At 40.6% G+C, this 24,495-nt stretch overlaps 2 protein-coding genes across 23 annotated transcripts in view; one reads left to right on the top strand and one right to left on the bottom strand.

The window, feature by feature from the left end:
- Nucleotides 1–24,495, bottom strand: part of ACYP2 (acylphosphatase 2) — a 190,171-nt gene that overhangs the window by 39,880 nt on the left and 125,796 nt on the right. The gene's annotated exons all lie outside the window — the stretch shown is intronic.
- On the top strand, nt 14,864–16,270 carry TSPYL6 (TSPY like 6). Its single transcript, XM_055539258.1, has 2 exons — nt 14,864–14,913; nt 15,100–16,270. The coding sequence occupies exons 1-2, from the start codon at nt 14,864–14,866 to the stop codon at nt 16,268–16,270; spliced, it is 1,221 nt and encodes a 406-aa protein (XP_055395233.1).

Below are 24,495 nucleotides of genomic sequence, written 5' to 3'. Positions count from 1 at the left end.
TGCCTCCCTAGGGCCTCCCAAGGGCCTCCAACTTCAGGCCCTTGGCTGAAGTTCCGTTTCCAGGGCTCCACAGAGAGTGAAAAACCTGCCAGGTCAAGGACTCCAGAACCACAAACCATGGCCTTTCACACTCAGAATACCATAGTTCGGAGAAGGCAATGGCACCCCACTCCAGTACTCTTGCCTGGAAAGACACTTCCATATTCCATTTCTCAATGCTCTTGGGGGCCTAGCACAGGCCAGCCTTCTATACCTGCTCAACTTCAGCTCCCTAACCTATGATATTTAATAGTATATCTATTCTAAGCCTAAGGCAAGATGGCCTATGTAAAGTGCCTAGTATGGTGCCTGACCCACAGAAGGTGCTTGCTAGATGGCTCTCTTAGTTGAGGAATTGACAGTAGGATTCAAGTCTGATAGAAGGATTCAAGTCTCTCTCTCAGCCTAATGCTCAGCCATTTAATACACAAATGGAAACTGCTATTTAGGAAACTTATTCACTTTCGAATGATACATTAAAGGGAGAGATAAAACTCATTATTTGCAGAAAGCACTACATGTATAGATGTCCTAAGAAATCTGTTTAAATTTATTATCCCATGAGTTTATCAATGTGATCAGGTTTATAATGAATTTACCATAATTAGATGCTTTAAGTTCAATAACTTAACAGCCAGTTCAATAACATAATAAAAAGGAAATAAATTCCATTCCAAAAAAAAAAGAGATGGGATGAATAAATTTAACAGAATTGCCTATGAAATTTATAAAGAAGATTTAAAGACTTATGAGCCATATGTAAAGAAAACTATAAAGGTATATTAGAATGTATAAAACAAGATGAGCAAATTGAGATATATATTATCATAGGCAAACACATTTTATCAAGTAAAATTTACTATTTGTTAAATGTTAAAATTCTGCACTAACAAGCCATAAGCTATGATGCTGATCTAGTTCCTAGAAAATTCTAAAACAAAGTATAATAATTAAATGATTAAAGTAAAGAAGTGTGGGACATATAGAAATAAATTTAATGTATCATATAACTATCATAATTAAGAAAGATAATATTTATTTAATAATTGCCTAATTCTATTTCTTTTTTTTTCTTTTTTTTTTAAATTTTATTTTATTTTTAAACTTTACATAATTGTATTAGTTTTGCCAAATATCAAAATGAATCCGCCACAGTTATACATGTGTTCCCCATCCTGAACCCTCCTCCCTCCCCAGTCCATCCCTCTGGGTCGTCCCAGTGCACCAGCCCCAAGCATCCAGTATCGTGCATCGAACCTGGACTGGCAACTCATTTCATACATGATATTTTACATGTTTCAATGCCATTCTCCCAAATCTTCCCACCCTCTCCCTCTCTCACAGAGTCCATAAAACTGTTCTATACATCAGTGTCTCTTTTGCTGTCTTGTACACAGGGTTATTGTTACCATCTTTCTAAATTCCATATATATGCATTAGTATACTGTATTGGTGTTTTTCTTTCTGGCTTACTTCACTCTGTATAATAGGCTCCAGTTTCATCCACCTCATTAGAACTGATTCAAATGTATTCTTTTTCATGGCTGAGTAATACTCCATTGTGTATATGTACCAAAGCTTTCTTATCCATTCATCTGCTGATGGACATCTAGGTTGCTTCCATGTCCTGGCTATTAAAAACAGTGCTGCGATGAACACTGGGGTACACGTGTCTCTTTCCCTTCTGGTTTCCTCAGTGTGTATGCCCAGCAGTGGGATTGCTGGATCATAAGGCAGTTCTATTTCCAGTTTTTTAAGGAATCTCCACACTGTTCTCCATAGTGGCTGTACTAGTTTGCATTCCCACCAACAGTGTAAGAGGGTTCCCTTTTCTCCACACCCTCTCCAGCATTTATTAGTTGTAGACTTTTGGATCGCAGCCATTCTGACTGGTGTGAAATGGTACCTCATAGTGGTTTTGATTTGCATTTCTCTGATAATGAGTGATGTTGAGCATCTTTTCATGTGTTTGTTAGCCATCTGTATGTCTTCTTTGGAGAAATGTCTATTTAGTTCTTTGGCCCACTTTTTGATTGGGTCATTTATTTTTCTGGAGTTGAGCTGTAGGAGTTGCTTGTATATTCTCGAGATTAGTTGTTTGTCAGTTGCTTCATTTGCTATTATCTTCTCCCATTCTGAAGGCTGTCTTTTCACCTTGCTAATAGTTTCCTTTGATGTGCAGAAGCTTTTAAGGTTAATTAGGTCCCATTTGTTTATATTTGCTTTTATTTCCAATATTCTGGGAGGTGGGTCATAGAGGATCCTGCTGTGATGTATGTCAGAGAGTGTTTTGCCTATGTTCTCCTCTAGGAGTTTTATAGTTTCTGGTCTTACGTTTAGATCTTTAATCCATTTTGAGTTTATTTTTGTGTATGGTGTTAGAAAGTGTTCTAGTTTCATTCTTTTACAAGTGGTTGACCAGATTTCCCAGCACCACTTGTTAATTCTATTTCATAATTGCCTAATTATGCTTTAATAATTGCCAGGGTAACTGGCAAACAAATAAAACAAAAAGTGATTTAGATAAGCTCTTATAACACATTACAAGAGTAAGCCTCTAGTGGATTAAAGAGAGTAAATATTAGCTTTAATTCTTAGCAGAGCTATGAGGAAAAAAATAAAATATTAATGAAATCTTTAGAGGAATAGTATCTTTGAAAAGCTTAGGGCAGTAAAGAAAATCACAAAGGAAAAAATAAACAGCTCAACAACATCAAGTAAAACAATGGTTCTAACATAAAAAACTAACAAAATTAAAAGAAGAGAAATATAATTGGAAGTATCTGTATTGATCATGATAGAAACAGTAGTATATATAATATATAAAGAACTTACTCAAATTTTCAAAAATGTTAAAACCTCAAGAGATAAATAGTCAAAGTATATAAACATACAATTCACTTGTGAAGAAATACAAGTAAACTGTATACATTAATCACTTCTTGGATATTTATAATAGCAAAATACTAAAAACAAAAAAAATGCCCAATATAAATAACAATTCAATAAGACCGTTATACAGTCATTAGAATTGTAATTATGAAAACTTAAAAATGTTATTATTTAATGGTGGAAGGAGTCAAATAATAATTCTGCTTTACAATACATATCAAAAAAGGCAACAATGGAAATCACTATTGACAAAGAATAGTGGAATCATGGGTAATAATTTTTCTGTAAATTGAGAAGGAATAAGGAAACCCCTATACTAATAGGTGAACAATACTAATTATTAAACATTACAGAGTCTAACATTGGTTGTATTTTTCAACATACAGATGGAAGCACAGAGTTAGAAGAAACTAGGAGTATTAGTGTCAAATGGTAAGTTAAGCTTCCTACAGTAAGGATCTTCTACTGCTCCAGAACCCTACAGAGAGCACTCATGTTTCCCAAAGGCACTAGAGAACACGAGGACACACCTTGAGAATCGAGTGTGTGATTCTGCCACACCTTTGTCTGTGGAGCCTTGTTCTGTGCTGTTGATACTGTTTGTCTTCCTTATGCTGTATTTTCACCATAATACTTGCTTTAAAACTTTGCCTGAATTTGGACAAATGTCTCCTTTTTCATGTGAATTTACTTTTTGTAACTTCTAGTATATTTCTATTTATTTTTATAGTCCTTGATCTTCTCTTTCACAGCCTCCCATGTATAAGGCATAATTTAGATTTCAGTTCAGTTCAGTCGCTCAGTTATGTCGGACTCTTTGCAACCCCATGGACTGCAGCACACCAGGCTTCCCTGTCCATCACCAGCTCCCGGAGTTTACTCAAACTCATGTCCGTTGAGTTGGTGATGTCATCCAACCATCTCATCCTCTGTTGTCCCCTTCTCCTCCCACCTTCAATCTTTCCCAGAATCAGGGTCTTTTCAAATGAGTCAGTTCTTCACATCAGCTGGCCAAACTATTGGAGTTTCAGCTTCAGCATCAGTCCTTCCAATGGACTGATCTCCTTTAGGATCGACTGGTTGGATCTCCTTGCAGTCCAAGGGACTCTCAAGAGTCTTCTCCAATGCCACAGTTTAAAAGCATCAATTCTTCGGCACTCAGCTTTCTTTATAGTCCAACTCTCACATACATATATGACTACTAGAAAAACCATAGCCTTGACTAGATGGACCTTTGTTGGCAAAGTAATGTCTCTGCTTTTTAATTTGCTGTCTAGGTCAGTCATAACTTCCCTTCCAAGGAGTAAGTGTCTTTTAATTTCATGGCTGCAGTGACCATCTGCAGTGATTTTGGAGCCCCCAAAAATAAAGTCTGACACTGTTTCCACTGTTTCCCCATCTATTTGCCATGAAGTGATTGGACCAGATGCCACGATCTTAGTTTTCTGAATGTTGAGCTTTAAGCCAACTTTTTCACTCTCCTCTTTCAGTTTCATCAAGAGGCTTTTTAGTTCTTCTTCACTTTCTGCCATAAGGGTGGTGTCATCTGCATATCTGAGGTTATTGATATTTCTCCCAGCAATCTTGATTCCAGCTTATGCTTCATCCAGCCCAGCATTCTGCATGATGTACTCTGCATGTAAGTTAAATAAACAGGGTGACAGTATACAGCCTTGACGTACTCCTTTGCCGATTTGGAATCAGCCTGTTGTTCCATGTCCAGTTCTAACTGTTGCTTCTTGGCCTGCATACAGATTTCTCTGGAGGTAGGTCAGGTTATCTGGTAGTTCCATCTCTTGAAGAATTTTCCATAGTTTTTTGAGTTAATAACTCAGAATAACAGACATGGATTTGAATCCTGACTCAGTTATGTGACTTTGGGCAAATTACTTATTTGTAAACCTTGGAAATTTATTTTATCTGTTAGATGGAAATAATAATACTTCATAAGGTAATTATGAGGTCTAAACTAAAGGAGATAATTCATGTAGTACTTGGGTGATATACCTACTTGGAACACTGTAAACTCCCATGTAAAGACATATAAATACGGTACCTGAAACACTAATCAAAATTTTAACTTTTTTTAAAAAAACTACAACTCACAACCTTAAAATGACTCTATTTCTTTCAATACATTTGATAGGTCAGATCTTGTTATCAGAGTCATGGCTTAATTGAAAAAAGGAATTTCCCTTATTTTTCTGTCTTGTGTTTGCCTTTTTAAAGATGCCTTAAATCCCTTACGGATTGGAGTCATGTATAAATTGATAGAGATACCAAGTTTCCTTAATCACAGCACTTAACTGAAATTTTTTATTTACTAAAATTAGAGAGAAGACAGAGAAAAATGCATTCATTGAATCTTGTCTTTATGAGTTTAGTAGTCTAACCACCTCATTTCACTACTGAAGGTTGTGGAATCATCAGAATCAAAATACCGAACTATTTGATACAGTTCATATTTAAACTTCTGCAATGAAAATGAATCTCAGTTGAAAAGTTCAAGTAGGGAAGAAGGGGCATTTTAAAGGAATTAAAATGTGGTGGCGCAGGTTCAAAGTAGCTATGGTTGGCAGAAAACCAAAGCTTTCCAAGTTGGGTCTTAGTTGTCAGTGACTGGAGTGTAGGTTTTCTGTATATGTGTTTTTTAACACTCCTTGAAATTGATAAGTATAGCAAGAACATTACTTGGACTTTATTTGATTTTATTTGAATTTCAACAGCTACCAACAGATGTGCTTAGAATGAATAGGCCCTGATTCCCAAATAGCACAGTATTTCACATCTATTTTAGACTATGAAATGAGAGCCGACTCCAGGAAGACAGCTCTGAACCTTTTTTCCAGCTGCAGAAATAACTCCTCTTGCTGCCCCCTGACCTACACCAAGGGAAGCTGCTTGAAAAGATATTCTTTTGCCAGCGATCATTCCACCATTGCAAGCCACAAATGGAAAAATAAACTAATGTGTTCTCTTCAAAAAACTTATTCTCATGGCCCCCAGAACCAGGTAGATAAATAAGGAAAACCATAGATTTATTTTTAAATTCCCTTCTCATTTTCCAAAATGGTATTTTTATTACCTTAGAAAATGGGGCTTCTTTTCTGTACAATAGAAACTAACACAACATTATAAAGCAACTATCAGATCAGATCAGTCGCTCAGTCGTGTTCGACTCTTTGCGACCCCATGAATCACAGCATGCCAGGCCTCCCTGTCCATCACCAACTCCCGGAGTTCACTGAGACTCACATCCATTGAGTCAGCGATGCCATCCAGCTATCTCATCCTCTGTCGTCCCCTTCTCCTGCCCCCAATCCCTCCCAGCATCAGGGTCTTTTCCAATGAGTCAACTCTTCGCATGAGGTGGCCAAAGTACTGGACTTTCAGCTTTAGCATCATTCCCTCCAAAGAAATCCCAGGGCTGATCTCCTTCAGAATGACTGGTTGGATCTCCTTGCAGTCCAAGGGACTCTCAAGAGTCTTCTCCAACACCACAGTTCAAAAGCATCAATTCTTCGGCGTTCAGCCTTCTTCACAGTCCAACTCTCACATCCATACACGACCACAGGAAAAACCATAGCCTTGACTAGACGAACCTTTGTTGGCAAAGTAAGGTCTCTGCTTTAACAGACAAATTTGGCCTTGGAATAAAGCAACTATACTCCAATAAAAATTAATTAAAAAGAAAAGAAAATGGGGCCTATCAACTAACAGGTCACTGTTAATCTTCTCCAAAATAAGTTAATTCATCCAAGGACACCCCCCACCCCAAATTCCTTGGGACTTTGCTCCATCGTTAATTCCCACTTGCCTCAACCAACGCTCTGTCCCTCCCCTTGGTTCTCAGTCCTTACTTCAAGATGTACAAGCTCTACTCACTGGCAAGTAAAAACCCGTAACCTGAATTCTCCTCTAGCTGTTCCCCTATCTTATTTCTTCCCTTTGAACCTGAGCTTCTGGAGATGACAAATCCCTATTGAGTTAAATGGAAACTCTGACTTTGCTTTCAGACATAATAATGACTTTATTGGGTGTCTCTCTGTGCCAGACACTCTGATAGGCCTTAACATATTTTTCTTGATTAAAAAATACATGAATAATTCATGCTCATTATAAGAAATTAAACAATTCAGAAACCGATAAAGGCAGCACCAACATCTTCCCTACGCAAGCTCCACATTATAATTGTTACAACCACCACTAGAGAGAAGACTTATTGACCATATTTCATAGATGAGAAAACTGAGGCTGAGAAAAGTTCAGAGTATACCCTGTAGTGTTTAACAGAAAGAGCTTTAGAGTCTGGTTATCTGGGTTCATTTCTCAACTTTGTAGTTTACTATATGTCTACTGATGCTTTCGAACTGTGGTGCTGGAGAAGACTCTTGAGAGTCCCTTAGACTGCAAGGAGATCAAACCAGTCAATCCTAAAGAAAATCAACCCTGAATAAAAATACTGGAAGGACAGATGCTGAAGCTGAAACTCCAGTACTTTGGCTACCTGATGCGAAGAGCTGACTCATTGGAAAAGACCCTGATGCTGGGAAAGATTGAGGGCAGGAGGAGAAGGGGACGACAGAGGATAAGATGGTTGGACAGCTTCACCAACTCAATGAATATGAGTCTGAGCAAACTGTGGAGATAGTGAAGGATAGGGAACCCTGGTGTGCTGCGGTCCATGGGGTCGCAAAGAGCTGGACACAACTGAGTGACTGAACAACAACAACAATGTGTCTATGAGCGAATTACTTGTTATTTCTGTGCCTCAGTTTGCCTATCTGTAAAATGAGGTTAATAATAGTATCTAGTTCATAGGATGCAGTGAGGATATAATATGCTAAAGCATAAAAATATCGCTGTTTCTTAAGAAAAAAATAAAAAAGAGAAATTATTTTAAAATAACAGCTAAGAAGAAAACGCTAACAGCAATTAGAGCAAAACTCTGTTCACCATTCTGCAACTAGTATAGAGTCTGAGTTTTTAAACCTGCTGGAAATTTCAACCCCAAAACTACACTTGTATTGCAATGATGACACCGTCAGTGGACTTTGCTCTTTAAAATCACACTATTTTTTAAAAGATCCAATAAAATTATTTCAATTTTCATGATTAACTAAATTTCATTCATTTGTTATAGTATCAGTTTCATTATTTTTAATTTATCTCAGTCTAGAATGATTATGTATGTTTAACATTTAGATATTATTAACATTTTATATAGTGTTTTGACTCACATTTTAAATTTTTGAAATGGCTCTGTGTGTCCCTGGCTGATTTGGTTCCCCCTGCCATCTAGCTCCACCCGCCACCGTACACAGACCTCAGCCTCTTTACAGTTTCATTAGGCACTGGAATGTATATTTGCTTTCTGTCAGTGCTATAATGGTAGAAAACTACTAAATCATAATGATTAACTTTCCCAGGGTAAATCATTACCCACACCCTGTTAACTCAGATATTTTCTCCCTACTTCTCTATATTTATATGCTAGTTCTAAGAGGCAGCAGAGATGACCGCAGCTACAAAGCTACTTGGTTAATCACTCAAAACTTCTTTTTTACCATGTCCTTTGCAAACACAGTTTAATGGTCTTTCTCTGGGAAACAGAGAAAATTAACAAAGTGTACATCTCCTTCTCTTGTGTACCAACGCTCTTTTGAGTCTTTAACATAATGCACTGATGCCCTTGGCTTTCCAAACTGGGTGGCCTAGCCTGAAGAACAATATTTCTGTATGTTAAGTCACTAAACAAACACACTTGTTTAAAGAATTTAGGTCAAGAAAGAGATTCCTTTCAAAACAACTAAGAACCAAACAACAATATTTGAGGAGTCAAAGAAAAATAAGACTATACAATTCACAGGCTCTCTTCATTCATCTTATATTAAGTTTAGTTTTTGGAAACATCATGCTGTTTCTGTTTCCCAGAAAATTTAAATACTTCACAATTCGATGATGTGCAGATTTGTAGCTAAACTGTACTCCCCTCAAAAAGCCACCTTCTTTCTTTACTCATGTTTCTTCTTTTCTATCCTTTCTCTTTTCCACCCCCTGCCCTTTCTTCTTCCTGTCTCTAGTTGAGATTTTGTCCCAGCTCTCTTTGTTGTTGTTTAGTCACTCAGTCACGTCCGACTCTTTGCAACCCTATGGACTGTAGCCCTCCAGGCTCCTCTGTCCACGGGATTTCTCAGGCAAGAATACTGGAGTGGGTTGCCATTTCCTTCTACAGGGGAATCTTCCCAACTCAGGGATCGAACCTGTGTCTCCTGCATTGGCAGGCAGCTTCTTTATGAGCCACCAGGGAAGCCCACTAGCTCTCTTTACTCATCTTAAAAAAAATTTTTATAGTCAGAGTGTTTCAAGCCCCAAATAAAAATCATATTTTGTTCTTTTCAGCAGTTTCTAGTCCATACTGTAGGACACAAGAAAAATAAAAGACCCCCAAAGAGAATAACATTTCACACTGAACTCAAAGAATGTTATCACTACTAATTTTCCAATTAAAAAAACATACACATTTCTTATTTTTGATCAGCTAATATATGTGACTTTCTTCTGAACACTTTAAGGAAATATATATAATATAGGCTCTGTGACGTTAATATGAAATTCTAAAGGTACCTGCCTTCTAACTAATTTAGCCAAAGGTGGTGATGTTAGATAATTAATCTTAAAATACAGACCCAGCTTTAAATCTCCTGACATCAGTTTAGATCACCTAATGCCGTGCATGCTTGCTGCTCATGTCATTCCCCCTCATTTCTCAAGGATTCTAGCTACTGGCTTATTCTCATTTCTTTCGGTGATTTCAGTATGCACATTGGTGATCCTTCCCACCCAGGCCTCTTGGTTCACTGACGTCCTCCCCTACAATGACCTTGTCCTCAAGGTGCCTCATTAGAGGCCTAATTGGATGGAGGAGTTAAGTCCTAACCATCTCCTGCAGTCCACTCTGAGACCACTATCTCTCATCCTTGTAGCTTCCTTTGGTACTTGACCCCAGGGACCCTTCGATTTCCTGGGTATTGTGATCCATTGATCAGGCCACCTTTTCACTGCCGCCACTCCTATGTCTTTTATTGCTCTAGCTTAGATTCTCAGATCCATGATTATAATCATTCTCTTGCCCTTCATGCTTCAGTTCTAAATCCAGCTCTGCTTCTTCATGCTGCACCTGTAAACTGAATGTGGTTGCAGAAAAATTCACAACTACACTGATGTGCCTCATTCAAATTCATGATCTTAATGCTGTTTGACAATCACAGCACATGTCATCGTCCTGTTACTCTTCGATCCTCCAGACAAGTATTTCCTACTTGTCTCTTCCCAGAATCCTTCTGCCCCTTACCTCATCCCCTCTCTCACTTGAATTGAATCTTGCTTTCTCCTTTACTGAGTACACAGAAGCGATGTGAAGAGAATTTCATCGATTCCATCATCACTTCTACCCACCAAACAGCATCTACACCCTCATACTTTGCCTTCCTGCTGGTTCCCACAGTGACCTTGTCATGTTCCTACTAAAGGCTGACTTTTCCTCCTCTACTTCGGCACTAGATTCCATCTGCTCTCACCTATTCAAGGACATCCCTCCAATGATTCTCCTGTCTCTCTCCTACATCATTAATTTTTGCCCGCTGCTGAATCACTCACATTGTCACAATGCAAAATGCATCCAATTTTGAGTCAGCAGGCACACAAACTTCTTTTTCTCCTATTCTAAAAACCTTTTTTGGAACCACTTTCTCCACCAGCCATCATCCCATTTCTTTGGAGCAAAACTTCAAGAGTCATATATACTTGCTATTTTCACTTTCTCCCTTCTGGATTTTCTCTTAAAGACATCACAGGGCATCCCTGGTGGCTCAGTGGTAAAGAATCCACCTGCCAGTGCAGGAGATGTGGGTTCAATCCCTGGCCAAGGAGGGATTCAGACCCACATGCCTCAGATCAACTAAGCCTGTGGGCCACAACTATCGAGCCTGTGCTCTAGAGCCCACGAGCCGCAACTACCGAAGCCCGTGCACCTGGGAGCCTGTGCTCTACAATAAGAGAAGCCACTGCAATGAGAAGTCTGCGCATCACAACCAGAGAGCAGTCCTTGCTCAGCACGATGAGAGAAAAGCCCACACAGCAGCGAAAACCCAGCACAGCCAAAAAATAAATTAAAAAATGTAAAAAGCCATTACAGCCAAGCTGTCACCCCACCACTCCTCCAAAACAGTTTTTGTCAAGTGATGACTCCATTTATTTCCCTTTTGGGCAAATTCCTCAAAAGAATATCAATATTCACTGTCTCCAATTTCTTTCCTCCCATTCCCCTTAAAATCTATTCTGACCTTCATCACTTTTGTTGTAAAACCCATTGGTCAATTCTCATCTTACTTGACCCATCAGCACCACATCACACAGTTGAACTTTCTTTTACACATTTGGCTTTCGGCATACTGCATGTTTTCAGATTCTCTCCTCCTTCACTGGTCTCCCCTTAGTCTCTTTTGCTGGTTCTTCCCCTTCTTCCTGACCTTCTAATTTTGGAGCCCCTAGGGCTTGGTCTATTGCTACTCACATCCTTAGTGATTTCATCCAGCTTTAAATATTGCTTTAAATATCTGTGCTGATTACTTCCAAGTGTGTATCCCCACCCTAGACCTCTGTTGTGCTCCAGTCTCATAATGCCCACTTGTTATCTCAACTCTCATCCAAAGTCATCTCAAACTTAACATGTCCAAAAGCAACTTCTGATTTTCCTGCAAAGGTCTCTTCTATCATAACATCCCTTATATCTGCATCTGGCAGCTTCATCCTATCAGTTGCTCAGGTCAAAATTCATGGACTCATCCTTGACTTCTTTCCTTCTCTTATACCCTGTATCCAGTTCACCATGAAATCATGCTGGCTTTACCATCATACTTTATCCGCTACCCAAGTCCACTGTGGACTATCACCTTCACCTTGATTACTTTGATAGCCTTCTAAAACATCTCCCTGTATCTATCATTGTCCCCACACAGTCTATTCTTCACTCAGGAGCCATGCAAAATGCAAAATGCATCCAATTTTGAGTCCTCTGCCCAAAATTCTATAGTGGTTTCCCACATCACTAAAACCAAACTTCTTACAATATCATGTAATATCCTGCTTGATCTGGCCTCTCTCATTCACCCTGCTCCAGTCACATTGATCTCTTTCTGGTTATTCCCTGAACACCCTAAGCATGTTCCTGTCCTAAGGCTTCTATTTAGCTCCCCTTTCTTCCTAGAATGCTCCTCTCCAGGATATCCACTGAGCTAAATCCTTTCTTCTTTGAATCTTTGCCAAAATCTTTTCAGTGAGGTTTCCTCTGACTGTGCTCAATCACATCCAACTCTTTGTGATCCCATAGACTGTAGACTCAGATATGCAGATGACACCACCCTTATGACAGAAAGTGAAGAAGAACTAAAGAGCCTCTTGATGAAAGTGAAAGAGGAGAGTGAAAAAAGCTGGCTTAAAACTGAACATTCAAGAAACTAAGATCATGGCATCTGGTCCAATCACTTCATGGCCAATAGATGGGGAAACAATGGAAAGAGTGAGAGACTTTATTTTTTTAGGAGGGGGTGGCATCCAAAATTACTGCAGATGGTCACTGCAGCCATGAAATTAAAAGGTGCTTGCTTCTTGAAAGAAACACTATGACCAATCTAGACAGCATACTAAAAAGCAGAGCTATCACTTTGCCAACAAAGGTCCGTCTAGTCAAGGCTATGGCTTTTCCAGTGGTCATGTATGGATGTGAGAATTGGACTATAAAGAAAGCTGAGCGCCAAAGAATTGATGCTTTTGAACTGTGGTGTTGGAGAAGACTCCTGAGAGTCCCTTGGACAGCAAGGAGATCCAACCAGTCCATCCTGAAGGAAATCAGTCCTGAATATTCATTGGAAGGTCTGATGCTGAAGCTGAAACTCCAATCCTTTGGCCACCTGATGCAAAGAACTGACTCACTAGAAAAGACCCTGATGCTGGGAAAAATTGAAGGCAGGAGGAGAAGGGGACGACAGAGGATGAGATGGTTGGATGGCAACACTGACTCAATGGACATGAGTTTGAGCAAGCTCCGGGAGTTGGTGGTGGACAGGGAAACCTGGTGTGCTGCAGTCCACAGGGTCACAGAGTCAGACATGACTGAGCGACTGAACTGAACTGAGACTGTAGCCTGCCAGGCTCCTCTGTCCATGGGATTTCCCAGGCAAGAATACTGGAGTAGGTTGCCATTCTCTTCTCGAGGGGATCTTCCTGACTCAGGGATTAAGCCCACATCTCCTGCGCTGGCAGGCTGATTCTTTACCACTGTGCCACCTGGGAAGCCCTTTTGTCTGACTACCCTTTCAAAACCACAGTCTGCTCCCAATTCCCTACCCCCACAACTCTCAATTCCCTTACTCAACACTATGTATTGTTTTATCCATAGCACTTATCACTTTCTAATATGTTTTACTTTTTTTAATTTAAATGTATTTATTTTAATTGGAGGCTAATTACTTTACAATAGTTAACTTTTTTATTATTGTTTTTTCCTCTGCTAGAAACTCCAAGAGTGAAGAAATCTTTGTTCTGTTTAATAATATATATCCTAAGAGCCTAAAATAGTAGTAGGCATGCCACAGGCACACAGTAATGTGTTCCTTGAAGGTTAAGGAAGTATTTGTCTCAAACCATTTAGCCTCATGCTAATTTTGTAGGAAGTTTTTTTTTTTTTTTTAACCCTTGATTCTGTTTATTTCTATGTCTATTTAGTTTTTTCACTGCATTTCAGTGTTGAGTTATATTTCCATAAATTCTTATATTTCATCCAAGTTTGAAAATGTACTAGTGTAAGTCTGTCCAACATGTTCTCTTATATTTCCTTAAATCAGTACTGTGACTGTATTTTCCATTCCAAATATTGTTTATTCTCTCTCCTTTTATTATTAATCTTTGGTTGATACTATTTATTGTCTTTCATTAATTTCTCCTTTTATATTCATCATTACCTTTTCTCTCCTTTCTTTGGCCTAACTCTGCTGGTCTTGTATACACTACTCAACTTAGAGTCTATGATGAGTGATACAGTGCTCACCAGTATTTTCAGCTTCCTTCTCCTTGCAATCTCAGGGAAGGTTTTACTTCTCTGACCCCTTAAAGTTAGGCAAGGCCATCTGATTAGCTCTGACCAATCACATATGTCACTTTTAATGGAAACATTTAAAACCCTATGCCTGGGGAAAGGATGTTCCCTTCAATAAATACTGCTTGGTCATTCAGACAGTCATATGGGGGAAAAATGAATCTTTCCTATCACACCATTGGCAAAAAGCAACTCCAAATGGACTGCAGATATAAATGAGAACAATAATAGAAAGGCAAGATTTCTTAACAGGGCACAAAAAGCACTGATCTAAAGGGGAAAAATGATAAACTGCAATATATGATTAAAGACTTTTGTTCATTAAAAGACATCACTGCTGTTGCTGCTGCTCCTGCTGCTAAGTCACTTCAGTCATGTCCAACTCTGTGTGACCCCATAGACGGCAGCCCACCAGGCTCTGCCGTCCCTGGGATTCTCCAGGCAAGAACACTGGAGTGGGTTGCCATTTCCTTCTCCAAGATAGTGAAAAAGCAACTCAGAGGGGAAAAGATATTTGCAATATACAGATCTGAAAAATGATTTGTATCTAGCATGTACAATGGATCCCTACAACACAAAAAATACAAAATACGCAATAGAAAACGTGGAGCAAAGACTCTTAGACTTAACACAAAGCGGATATCCAAATGGTAAAATCAAAACCACGTGAAAGATTCTCAATTCCTCAGACATTAGGTACATGCACATTAAAACCACTGTGTGACAATATCACACATGAGAATAAAAAGGATGGCAAAACCTACAGAACTAGACTAGATGAGGCGGAGTGTCTACAGACTGAGGGGTGAGTATCGGGAAGCTGAAGGGTGGGTCTCCTGAGACTGCAGGGTGGGTGGCGCAATCCACTGGTTTGCATGAATGAGTCTTTTGTGAGGAAAACAGATGCCAACAAACAGCTGGTCAGGCTGGCCTACATGAGCGTCCCTGTTAGAGCCAAGGGATCCTTCCTCCCTAAGCCCATACCTTCACTACTCCTGACCACGCCCTGGGAGAACCGGACCGCAGCAGTGCCAGAAGCTTCTAGAGGAAACCCAGGTGCTGGTGGAGGTGAGTGAGGGCAGCGTGGAGACTGTTGCGCTCCCACCGCTCCAGCTTCCGGAGGAGGGGGGCGCAGCCCAGGCCCCCGCGGACTCCAGCCCTACTCCCCAGCTCCCAATTGCTGGGGCTCACAGTCGTGGAGTGGCCCGAGTGGGACTAGAGGAGGTCGGGCCACCCAGGGAGGGCAGGGAAGCAACCTCTGCCTCTGGGGCAGCCAACGGCAGACTGGAAAATGGTTTTCAGTGTGAAACTGGTGGGGAGAAGGCCCTAGAAACCTGTGACACCAGGAGATCAGAGTCTGAGCTGACAGCTGGACGGAAGGCTGCGGAAGCAAAGACCGAAAGGGGCCCCATCTTCTCAGAAGCAGCGAACCAGGAGGAGAAGGTTGAAGTGGAGAAGCAGGTGGGTGAGGAAAGGGAAGCAGTGGAGGAACACAGAGGGGTAAAGGAAGCAAAGGACGACGCAGGGCCCCCAACCCGGAGTGAGGGTCCCCACCTGAAGGCCCTGGACTCCAACCAGCTGGAAGTGGACGCTGGGGACGCTCAGGCTGACCCGGCCTTCCTCCGGGTGGAGCGCAGGTACAGGCGCGTGCGTGAACACTACCTCCAGTGGAGGAAGCACGTCATTCGGCACATCCCCGGCTTCTGGGTCACTGCCTTTCGGAACCACCCGCAGCTATCTGCCCTGATTAGAGGTAGAGATGCAGAGATATTCAGCTACTTAGCCAGTTTGGAGGTGAAGGAGCTCAGACATCCTAGGATGGGCTATAAATTCAAGTTCCTTTTTCGAAGAAACCCATACTTCAGAAACAAGTGGCTTGTGAAGGGATATGAGGTCACACCCTCCAGCCAAGTGGTCTCCCTTTCCACTCCAATCATATGGCACCCGGGTCATGAAGCCCAGGTCTTCCTTTATAGGAACCAAGACCTCATGTGTGGCTTTTTTGCCTGGTTTTCAGACAACAGCCTTCCAGAGTCTGACAGGATTGCTGAGATTATCAAAGAGGACCTCTGGCCAAAGGCACTGCAATACTACCTATTGGATAAAGCGCCCCATAGAGCTAGACTTCTCCAGATAAGGGAACCAGTGGAGACCCCCAGGCCCCCTGGGTTGCAATCTGGCTAACCTTTGCTCTTGGGAATACTCCCACACAGGTCCCCTGCCACCTCCTGCCCGACCTGGGCCTTGGCTACAGCAAGGGTATGCCTTTTACTGGTTTTGTGCTGACCTTTCTACACCTTCCGTGGACATTCAGTTCTCTTAGCTTTCACGACTGAGACCTTCGTGGCCATGCTGCTCCACTTCCCCATGGTCTTCTTGATGTCCTGTGTTAATACTACATGCGGTACCATGGTGGCTCACCTTCTTCTAAGTCAAACAAATGTAGATTTCTCTGCCTTTGTCAGCACTGCTTGGACACTGTTCCCAAGGCTTCTGGTCTAGTTACTACCACCTGGATTTTCAGCTATGTTTAAGAGCCTGTTTTACTCATTCTGCTTTTCACATGGCCTGTGGACAACTGCTGGGCATTAAATAAAGTCAAGAGAGAACAGCAGTGGGCTGCTTGGTCTCTGATTTATGCAACCCCATTGCTCTTCCTGCTTCTCTGATCACCTATTGCTGCCTGCAACTGGATGCAACACCCACCCCCTTAGGCTGCCCCCTGCTGGATGAACATTTTCTAGACCTCGTTAGGTCCACTTTGTAGTTTTTGGTAAACAAGAATCTTCAGAATTGGTGGTAGACCCAGGTTTCCTGTCAGCATGTAAAAGACCTTTCTATTTCTTCTCTGGGCTTTGCTGGGGGTTCAGATGGTAAAGAATCCCCCTACAATGCAGGAGACCTGGGTTTGATCCTTGGATTTGGAAGATCCCCTGGAGAAGGGAACGGCTACCCACTCCAGTATTTCTCCTCTAAAAGAACTCAATTCCTCACCATCACTCAGGAACCCTACTTTTACCGTCAGGCAAGTGGTTGAGGGGATAAGTTAGACTCATTTACATGGCAAGGATAATGATGGTGTCCTTGACAAGTATCAGGTTTTCTCAGCCTCAACCAGTAAAGCCATACAAAGGTTAGATACTTTCACTTGTCTCCCTTCTTCATCCTGAACATGATGAAGAGCCAGCAGTGCCAGGGCAGGCACAGTTCCTCTTCTCTTTCTCCCTCTCTTTCTTATATCTGTCCCATCTCTTTATTAAAAGTGGTAGCTCAGAAACATCTGCAGAAGCAGGCTTCGCGGTTTAACGTGTGTGTGTGCGTAGTCGCTTCAGTCGTGTCTGACTCTCTGCTACCCCATGGACCATGGCCTGCCAGGTTCCTCTGTCCATGGGATTCTCCTGGCAAGAATACTGGAGTGGGCTGCCATTTCCCTCTCCAAATCTGACCTGAGACAAGCCAGAACGACCGCCACAAGGAGCCGGTTTAACTTGGGTCTTTACTATTTCAAGAGGCAGAGGGATGGCCCTGTAAGGAGACTACCAGAGCCCTTACTCCTCTCTGCCGTCTTCCCAGCCCTCACCCATCCCAGCAATACCCAGACAGTTGGAAGAAAGGTAGATGTATGTGGAATGAATGGATGGGAGAACTGAAGAGACTGGGGCAACTGCCCGCCCTAAGAAAGAAAACTGAACAGACGCCCAGAGGCAGAAATGACCCAGGGAAAATATGGGCCTAGAATGAAAACTGGATTGACTGAGAGCCTGCAAGGAAGGGTATCTTCTCTTGTCAGTGGTGATGGAAGGAGAAATATTTTTCTTAGGATTGGGATGGGAGAACTGAAGGTAGTTGAAATGCTAACTATGTTGCTGAAAGATGGGTTCTTTAAAGAAATTCAAACAATGCAATTGTGTGGAAGATTAATACTGTGTCCTTAATTTCACTAGTATTTAGTAAAACCCTATTACTTTCTCTGTTTCTGTTTACTGGGAAGATGCGGCTGTATAGGTTTTCTTTTGCTTTCAGTTGAGAACATTTGAAAGAATGCTAATCTCTTTCTTGTACAATATGGAAATTTTTGTGAATATTCATGATGATTTTCAACTTGTTTCTGTTAAAACTGTATCTTTAGAAGTAAAATTGAATAACTTGGTCTTGCCAGACTCTGAAGACTTTGGAAATGATTGTCTTTATGGAAAAATAACACACAAAAATTTGTGGCTCTGACTGTCTTCACAATTTATCCTGGTAACAACTTAATAATTGATGTATCTCTCTCTCTGAATGGCAGAAATACTTGGGAGGTTTCTCTGTAAAACTGGAAGTGTACCACTGGCATATTTTTCTTTCTTTATTTGCATGTTGGTAAAATAAAAGCATGTCAGTATAAAAAAAATAAACTAAAAAGATAGAAAATAGCAAGGGTGGAAAAATACACAGAAAAATCAGAATGCATGAACACTGCTATTGGAAGAGTAGCTTGGTACAAATACTTTAGAAAATTGATTGGCAGCATCTATGCACACCCTCTGATCCAGCTCTGGGAACATACCCAACAGAAATACATACATATATATTCACAAAGACATGCATGGAAGTGTTTATAACAGCACAGTTCTATTAGAGGGAACTGCCCCCAGAATCCATCAACAGCAGAGAAAGTAAGTTTTAAAATAGTCACATGATGGAATGCTATGAGAAAATTTTAAAACTTTGCTTATATGAAATATTACAAAGGGATCTCACAAACATGAGCTTGGATGAAAGAAACTAGATATAAGACTGCATGGATGCCAAGTTGCTTCAGTCATGGCCAAATCTGTGACCTTATGGACTGCAGCCCACCAAGCTCCTCTGTCCATGGGATTCTCCAGACAAGAATACTGGAGTGGGTTGCCATGCCCTCCTCCAGGGGATCTTCCCAACCCAGGGATTGAACCCGGGTCTCTTATACCTACCTGCATTGGCAGATAGATTCTTTACCACTAGATTTCTTTACTTAAGCCATCTGGAAAGCCCCAGACACAGGAGTACATGCTGTACAATTCCATTTATATATGAATTTTAAAAACAGATAAAACAAATCTATGGTGGTAAAAGTTGAAATAGTGATTCTACAAAGAACAGTGAAGAGTCTGAGATTTTATTCTGCTTACAAACTATTATTTTAGTCTGCCTAGTTAATGGATGCTGAGTCATAGACAAAGAACCTTACAACTCAAAAGTCTATGTCAATAGACTTCTTGACCCTGCTTCCTAATTTTGCAATATGAAGAAAGCCAGGTGACACCTGCACACATACTGGTGGCATCACAGGAGAGGCACCTGACTTTAGGGCCCCACAATCTTTCATAACGGGGAGTGAACATGCCTACCCTTTGCACTGAAGGGAGACATCTTTAATTCATTAAACAGTATGAAAGTGTTAGTCACTCAGTCACATCCAACTGTTTGTGGTCCCGTTGGACTGTAGCCCACCAGGCTCCTCTGTCCATGGAATTCTACAGCCATTCCTTTCTCCAGGGGATCTTCCTGACCCAGGGATCGAACCCGGATTTCCCACATTGCAGGCAGATTCTTTCCATCTGAGCCACCAGGGAAGTCCCATCAAGCAGTATAATAAAAGACAATAGTAAGAAATACAACTTTTCTATATTTTCAAGACTTAAGCAAAACTGCCCTTTCCTGTAGAGAAAAACATTCTCTGTTGTCTTTCAAGGCTATCTAAATAAGCTTGAAGAGATACTCTGAACAAAGGCAGGCAGTATCTCTGCTCACAAAATAGGCAGAAATATCAGAGACCCATGATCACTGTCTCCCCAACAGCTGCAGAGGATGGAAGGGCTGGTATCCCAATGACTGGAAGGGAGTGTGATGGTAGATTCTGAAGGGCTGGAGATATCTGTCTTGATCTGGATGCTACATACATGGGTGTATTCAATTTCCAGTGCTTCTTTGAGTTGTGCACTTGTGAAACGTATTTTTCTATATGCATATTTAATAGAATATACCTACTTAAGAAAAACAAAAATTGAAAAGAAACCCAAAGTAAGCAAAGAAAAAAAAAAAAACCACCATTTTTCTGGAACTTTAATGTGAGAAGATGATTGGCCAATTTAAAAGTATGTTTCAGATTTTGGGGGGGTAGGCTATAAGTCCATGTATTAGATTTCTAATAAGATCATTTTCTACACCACAAATGGTTAAAATCCATTTCCTGGGGGTAAATTTTTTATCTTGGTATGAGACATCAACCTTTAGTATTTATATTGCTCCTGCTCATTTTGTCAACTGACTTTTATTAGAGTTGAGTTGTAAACAGTTGATTAATCATGACTTGTGATAGTTCATTTTCAAAGCTTGGTTCTTCCAGCTAAATAAATGATAAAATTCACATATTACTTAACTCTGTTGTTCAGCAAAGATGATGCTATTTCTGAGACTTGGCCCCTTCATATACTTGCTTCTTAAAATGGTCTGTATCAGTTTCATATCCTTTCTTCTAAGCCCTCCCTTTATTTGAGATATAAATATTTCACTGAGTTAAAAACAGAATTTCAAACTATACCTTTGGCACATGCCATAGAAGACAGCAATATTAATAGCAACAAAATCTTCTGCAAAACTAAAGAAAGCATTTAGTTTGGCTTATATGAACAAAATCTTTCCATTTCTGTATATTACAAGATATATTGGGACAATAAGGATACTTCAGAGCTTAAAATGGCAGATTTTTTAACATGAAGGATATAAAAACATGTAATAATATATAAGATCAACTAACTGCCTTTGAAACATAAGGTAGATTTAATTAGACTTTTTACAAACTATCAATTCATATCACACATTTTAATTTTAAATGGCATCCACATGGATGGCTTGCCCTGAATTTTCCAATGGCAAAATTTTCTCTTTGCTATTGGTAGCTGGAAGCAAAAGAGACATAGGATTCAATTTCAGAATCCTAAAATTCAAGTTTAGTCTGTCTTACCAAAATAGATGAGGATGGAAGAGGCGGTGGGTTGGATTTTTCAGTTTGGCATTAAACTAGGGTCTAGAGTGTTAAACGAATAGTGCACGAGTTGTAAGTCGGGACACCTGGTAGCTGGGTTCTAAAGGGCTCTGCCATACACTAGTGCTGTGCTAAGTGCCAGTGCTAAGTCACTTCAGCCATGTCCTCTGTCCATGGGGACTCTCCAGGCAAGAATACTGGAATGGGATGCTATGCCCTCCTCCAGCTGAGCTTCCTGACCCAGGGATTGAACCCGGGTCCCCTGCATCGGTAGGCGGGTTCTTTACCACTAAGCCACCTGGGAAGCCCCCAAACTAGGCAAACCAATTAATTCTGAAGACACAGTTTTCCTCATCTTTTCAGTAAGTTTGAAATATCTTTTCTTCTAAATCTGGATTTACTTACCCTTAAATATAAGCCTTCCCCAAGGTTCCGTAGCCTCCCCAGCTTACTTTATCTCTGCTCTCCCTAGGTGACCTTAGCCACTTCCAGAGCTTCTGCCATCGCCTTTGAGAAAAGGACTCAAATTGGAATCTCCAACCCTCAGTCCAAGACCAGGGTCTGACCTGTCCATTTGCACAGTGTTTCCAGAATTGCTCTCTTCCTTTCTCTGTTTTTACTTCAACATCTCTTGTCTATATTACTAGAAATCTCCAGGCTTCCCTTCTTGAATCTGATCTTTGTCTTCCCATCATTCACACTACTGACAAAGTGATCTAATCCCTTTTGCACAAATATCTTTGCACCACTGTGGAGGAGACATGGGTTAGATCCCTAATCTGTAAGATCCCACATACCACTGAGCAACTAAGCCCACGCACCACAGTGATTGCGCCTGTGCTCTAAAGCCTGGGAACCACAACCCAAGTGCCGCAACTCCTGAAGCCTGTGTGCCCTAGAACCTGTGCTCCACCACCAGACAAGCAACTGCAGTAAGGCCATGGACTGCAACTAGAGAGTTGCCCATGCTCATGGCAACTAGAGAAAAGCCCACACAGCAACGCAGACCCAGCACAGTCAGAAATAAAGTTATAAGACAAAAACACCACTGCCTACAGAAGAAAGTCTTAACACCTTATTACTGCATTCAAGGGCAGTTCCAGTCAAGCCCCTGCCCAACATTCTTGCCAGAGTCCACTCACATTGGAGTCCGTGCTGTTCCTCAAGCAGCCCATATGCAGTCCTGCCTCTGTGCCTTTGCTCATGATGTTCCCTCATCGTGGATTCTCTTCCTCACTTTCTTATGTTTGGAAATCCAACCATTCCTTCTGAATTCAATTCAAATGCCATCTCCCCTAAATAGCCTCTGAAACCTCCTACTTCCCATAGAATTTATTTCATACAAGTTTATATCTGTTAGTTCTTTATATGTGGTAGCAGTTTATATGCCCTTTTTATCAATTTTAAGGGTCAAGATCATGTTTAGCTATTTTTTTTTTCTGTGATGAGTAATACATGGCCCCTGTCCTCAAGTAGCCTACAGTATTGCATAGAAGACAATGTACAGCATAAAACACTAAAATAAGGGCAAGCATAGGGTTCCACAGGACTGTGCAAGAGCACTATTTCCCACACCAAAAGGTTAGGGGTACTAAGGAAGGCATATATTATATGAAGGTGGCTTTTAAGTGCCTTCCTAGATACCATATGATAAGCTTCTTCACAGTATGGAATTTATTTTTTCATCTATATATCCTTAAGGATACATATGTTTAGGAAAAATTAGGCACTCCAAAATTACTTAATGATTATGTAAGCAAAAAATGCCTGAGTCCTTTTTAGCTCTAATGTGTAGAGTATGCATCATATTAGTCTTTTGTACTAGTTTATTCCACTGAGTGGACAATGAGAAAAAATTAATTGGCTACTGAAAACTTAATTTTAAAAAGGTGATAACATAATTTTAGGCTTGATGTTTTAGGTTAAGTGTTAATTTCCATACCTGTCCATATAATTCCCAAGAAACAAGAGCCAGGGCAGATTTCAGTCAAATCCTCACAAGTGTCTTAGTTCTAAATCTCAGAAAGGAGGTTATGTTGATAACTGAGCTGTTCTGCAATTATAGATCAATTGAGTCAAAATAGTTATATTAGTTCCATGACCTGTAATTTTATGTAATTTAAAGAAAAACAGCAGGCTTTATTATAGCCCTTCAGTCCAGTTCATTTCAGTCACTCAGTTGTGTCCAACTATTTGTGACCCCATGGACTGCAGCACGCCAGGCTTCCCTGTCCATCACCAACTCCCAGAGCTTGCTCAAACTCATGTCTATCAAGTCGGTAATGCCATCCAACCATCTCATCCTCTGTCATCCCCTTCTCCTCCCACCTTCAATCTTTCCCAGCACCAGGGTCTTTTCCAATGAGTCAGTTCTTTCCATCAGGTGGCCAAAGTATTGAAGTTTCAGCTTCAGCATCAGCCCTTCCAATGAATATTCAGGACTGATTTCCTTTAGGATGGACTGGTTAGATCTCCTTGCAGTCCAAGGTACTCTCAAGAGCCTTCTCCAACACCACAGTTCAAAAGCATCAATTATTTGGTGCTCAGCTTTCTTTATAGTCCAACTCTCACATCCATACATGACTACTGGAAAAACCACAGCTTTGATTAGATGGACCTTTGTAGGCAAAGTAATGTCCCTGCTTTTTAATATGCTGTCTAGGTTAGTCATAGCTTTTCTTCCAAGGAGCAATAATTTCATGGCTGCAGTCACCATCTGCAGTGATTTTGGAGCCCCAAAATACAAAGTCTCTCACTGTTTCCATTGTTCCCCATCTATTTGCCATGAAGTGATGGAACTGGATGCCATGATCCTAGTTTTCTGAATGTTGAGTTTTAAGCCAACTTTTTCACTCTCCTCTTTCACTTTCATCAAGAGACTCTTTAGTTCTTCTTCACTTTCTGCCATAAGGGTGGTGTCATCTGCATATCTGAGGTTACTGATATTTCTCCCAGCAATCTTGATTCCAGCTTGTGCTTCATCCAGCCCAGCATCTCTCATGATGTACTTTGCATATAAGTTAAATAAGCACGGTGACAATTTACAGCCTTGATGTACTCCTTTCCCGATTTGGAACCAGTCTGTTGGTCCATGTCCATTATGTTTTTCCATAATGCCCATGTCCATTATAGCCCTTAACAACTGGCTATACTAATAACAGTTCTCATTCATTAAGGGCTACATCATAGTTTCACTTTCCTAAGCACTTCATGTACATTATTCTCTTAATCCTTATAAAACTCTACAAGGCATTCCTGATTCCATTTTGCAGATTAGGAAAATGGGACTCATTTAAAGCCAGGATTCAAACCCAAGTCTGACTCCAGAATCCAGTAACTATACACAGGTAGAAATGCTACTAATATCTTTTTTACAGTAGAAAATAATTTGCCAAATGGA

The sequence above is a fragment of the Bubalus kerabau genome, chromosome 11 (genome assembly GCF_029407905.1).
Source record: "Bubalus kerabau isolate K-KA32 ecotype Philippines breed swamp buffalo chromosome 11, PCC_UOA_SB_1v2, whole genome shotgun sequence".
NCBI lineage: Eukaryota > Metazoa > Chordata > Mammalia > Artiodactyla > Bovidae > Bubalus > Bubalus kerabau.
This window is presented reverse-complemented; position numbering and strand designations above follow the sequence as displayed.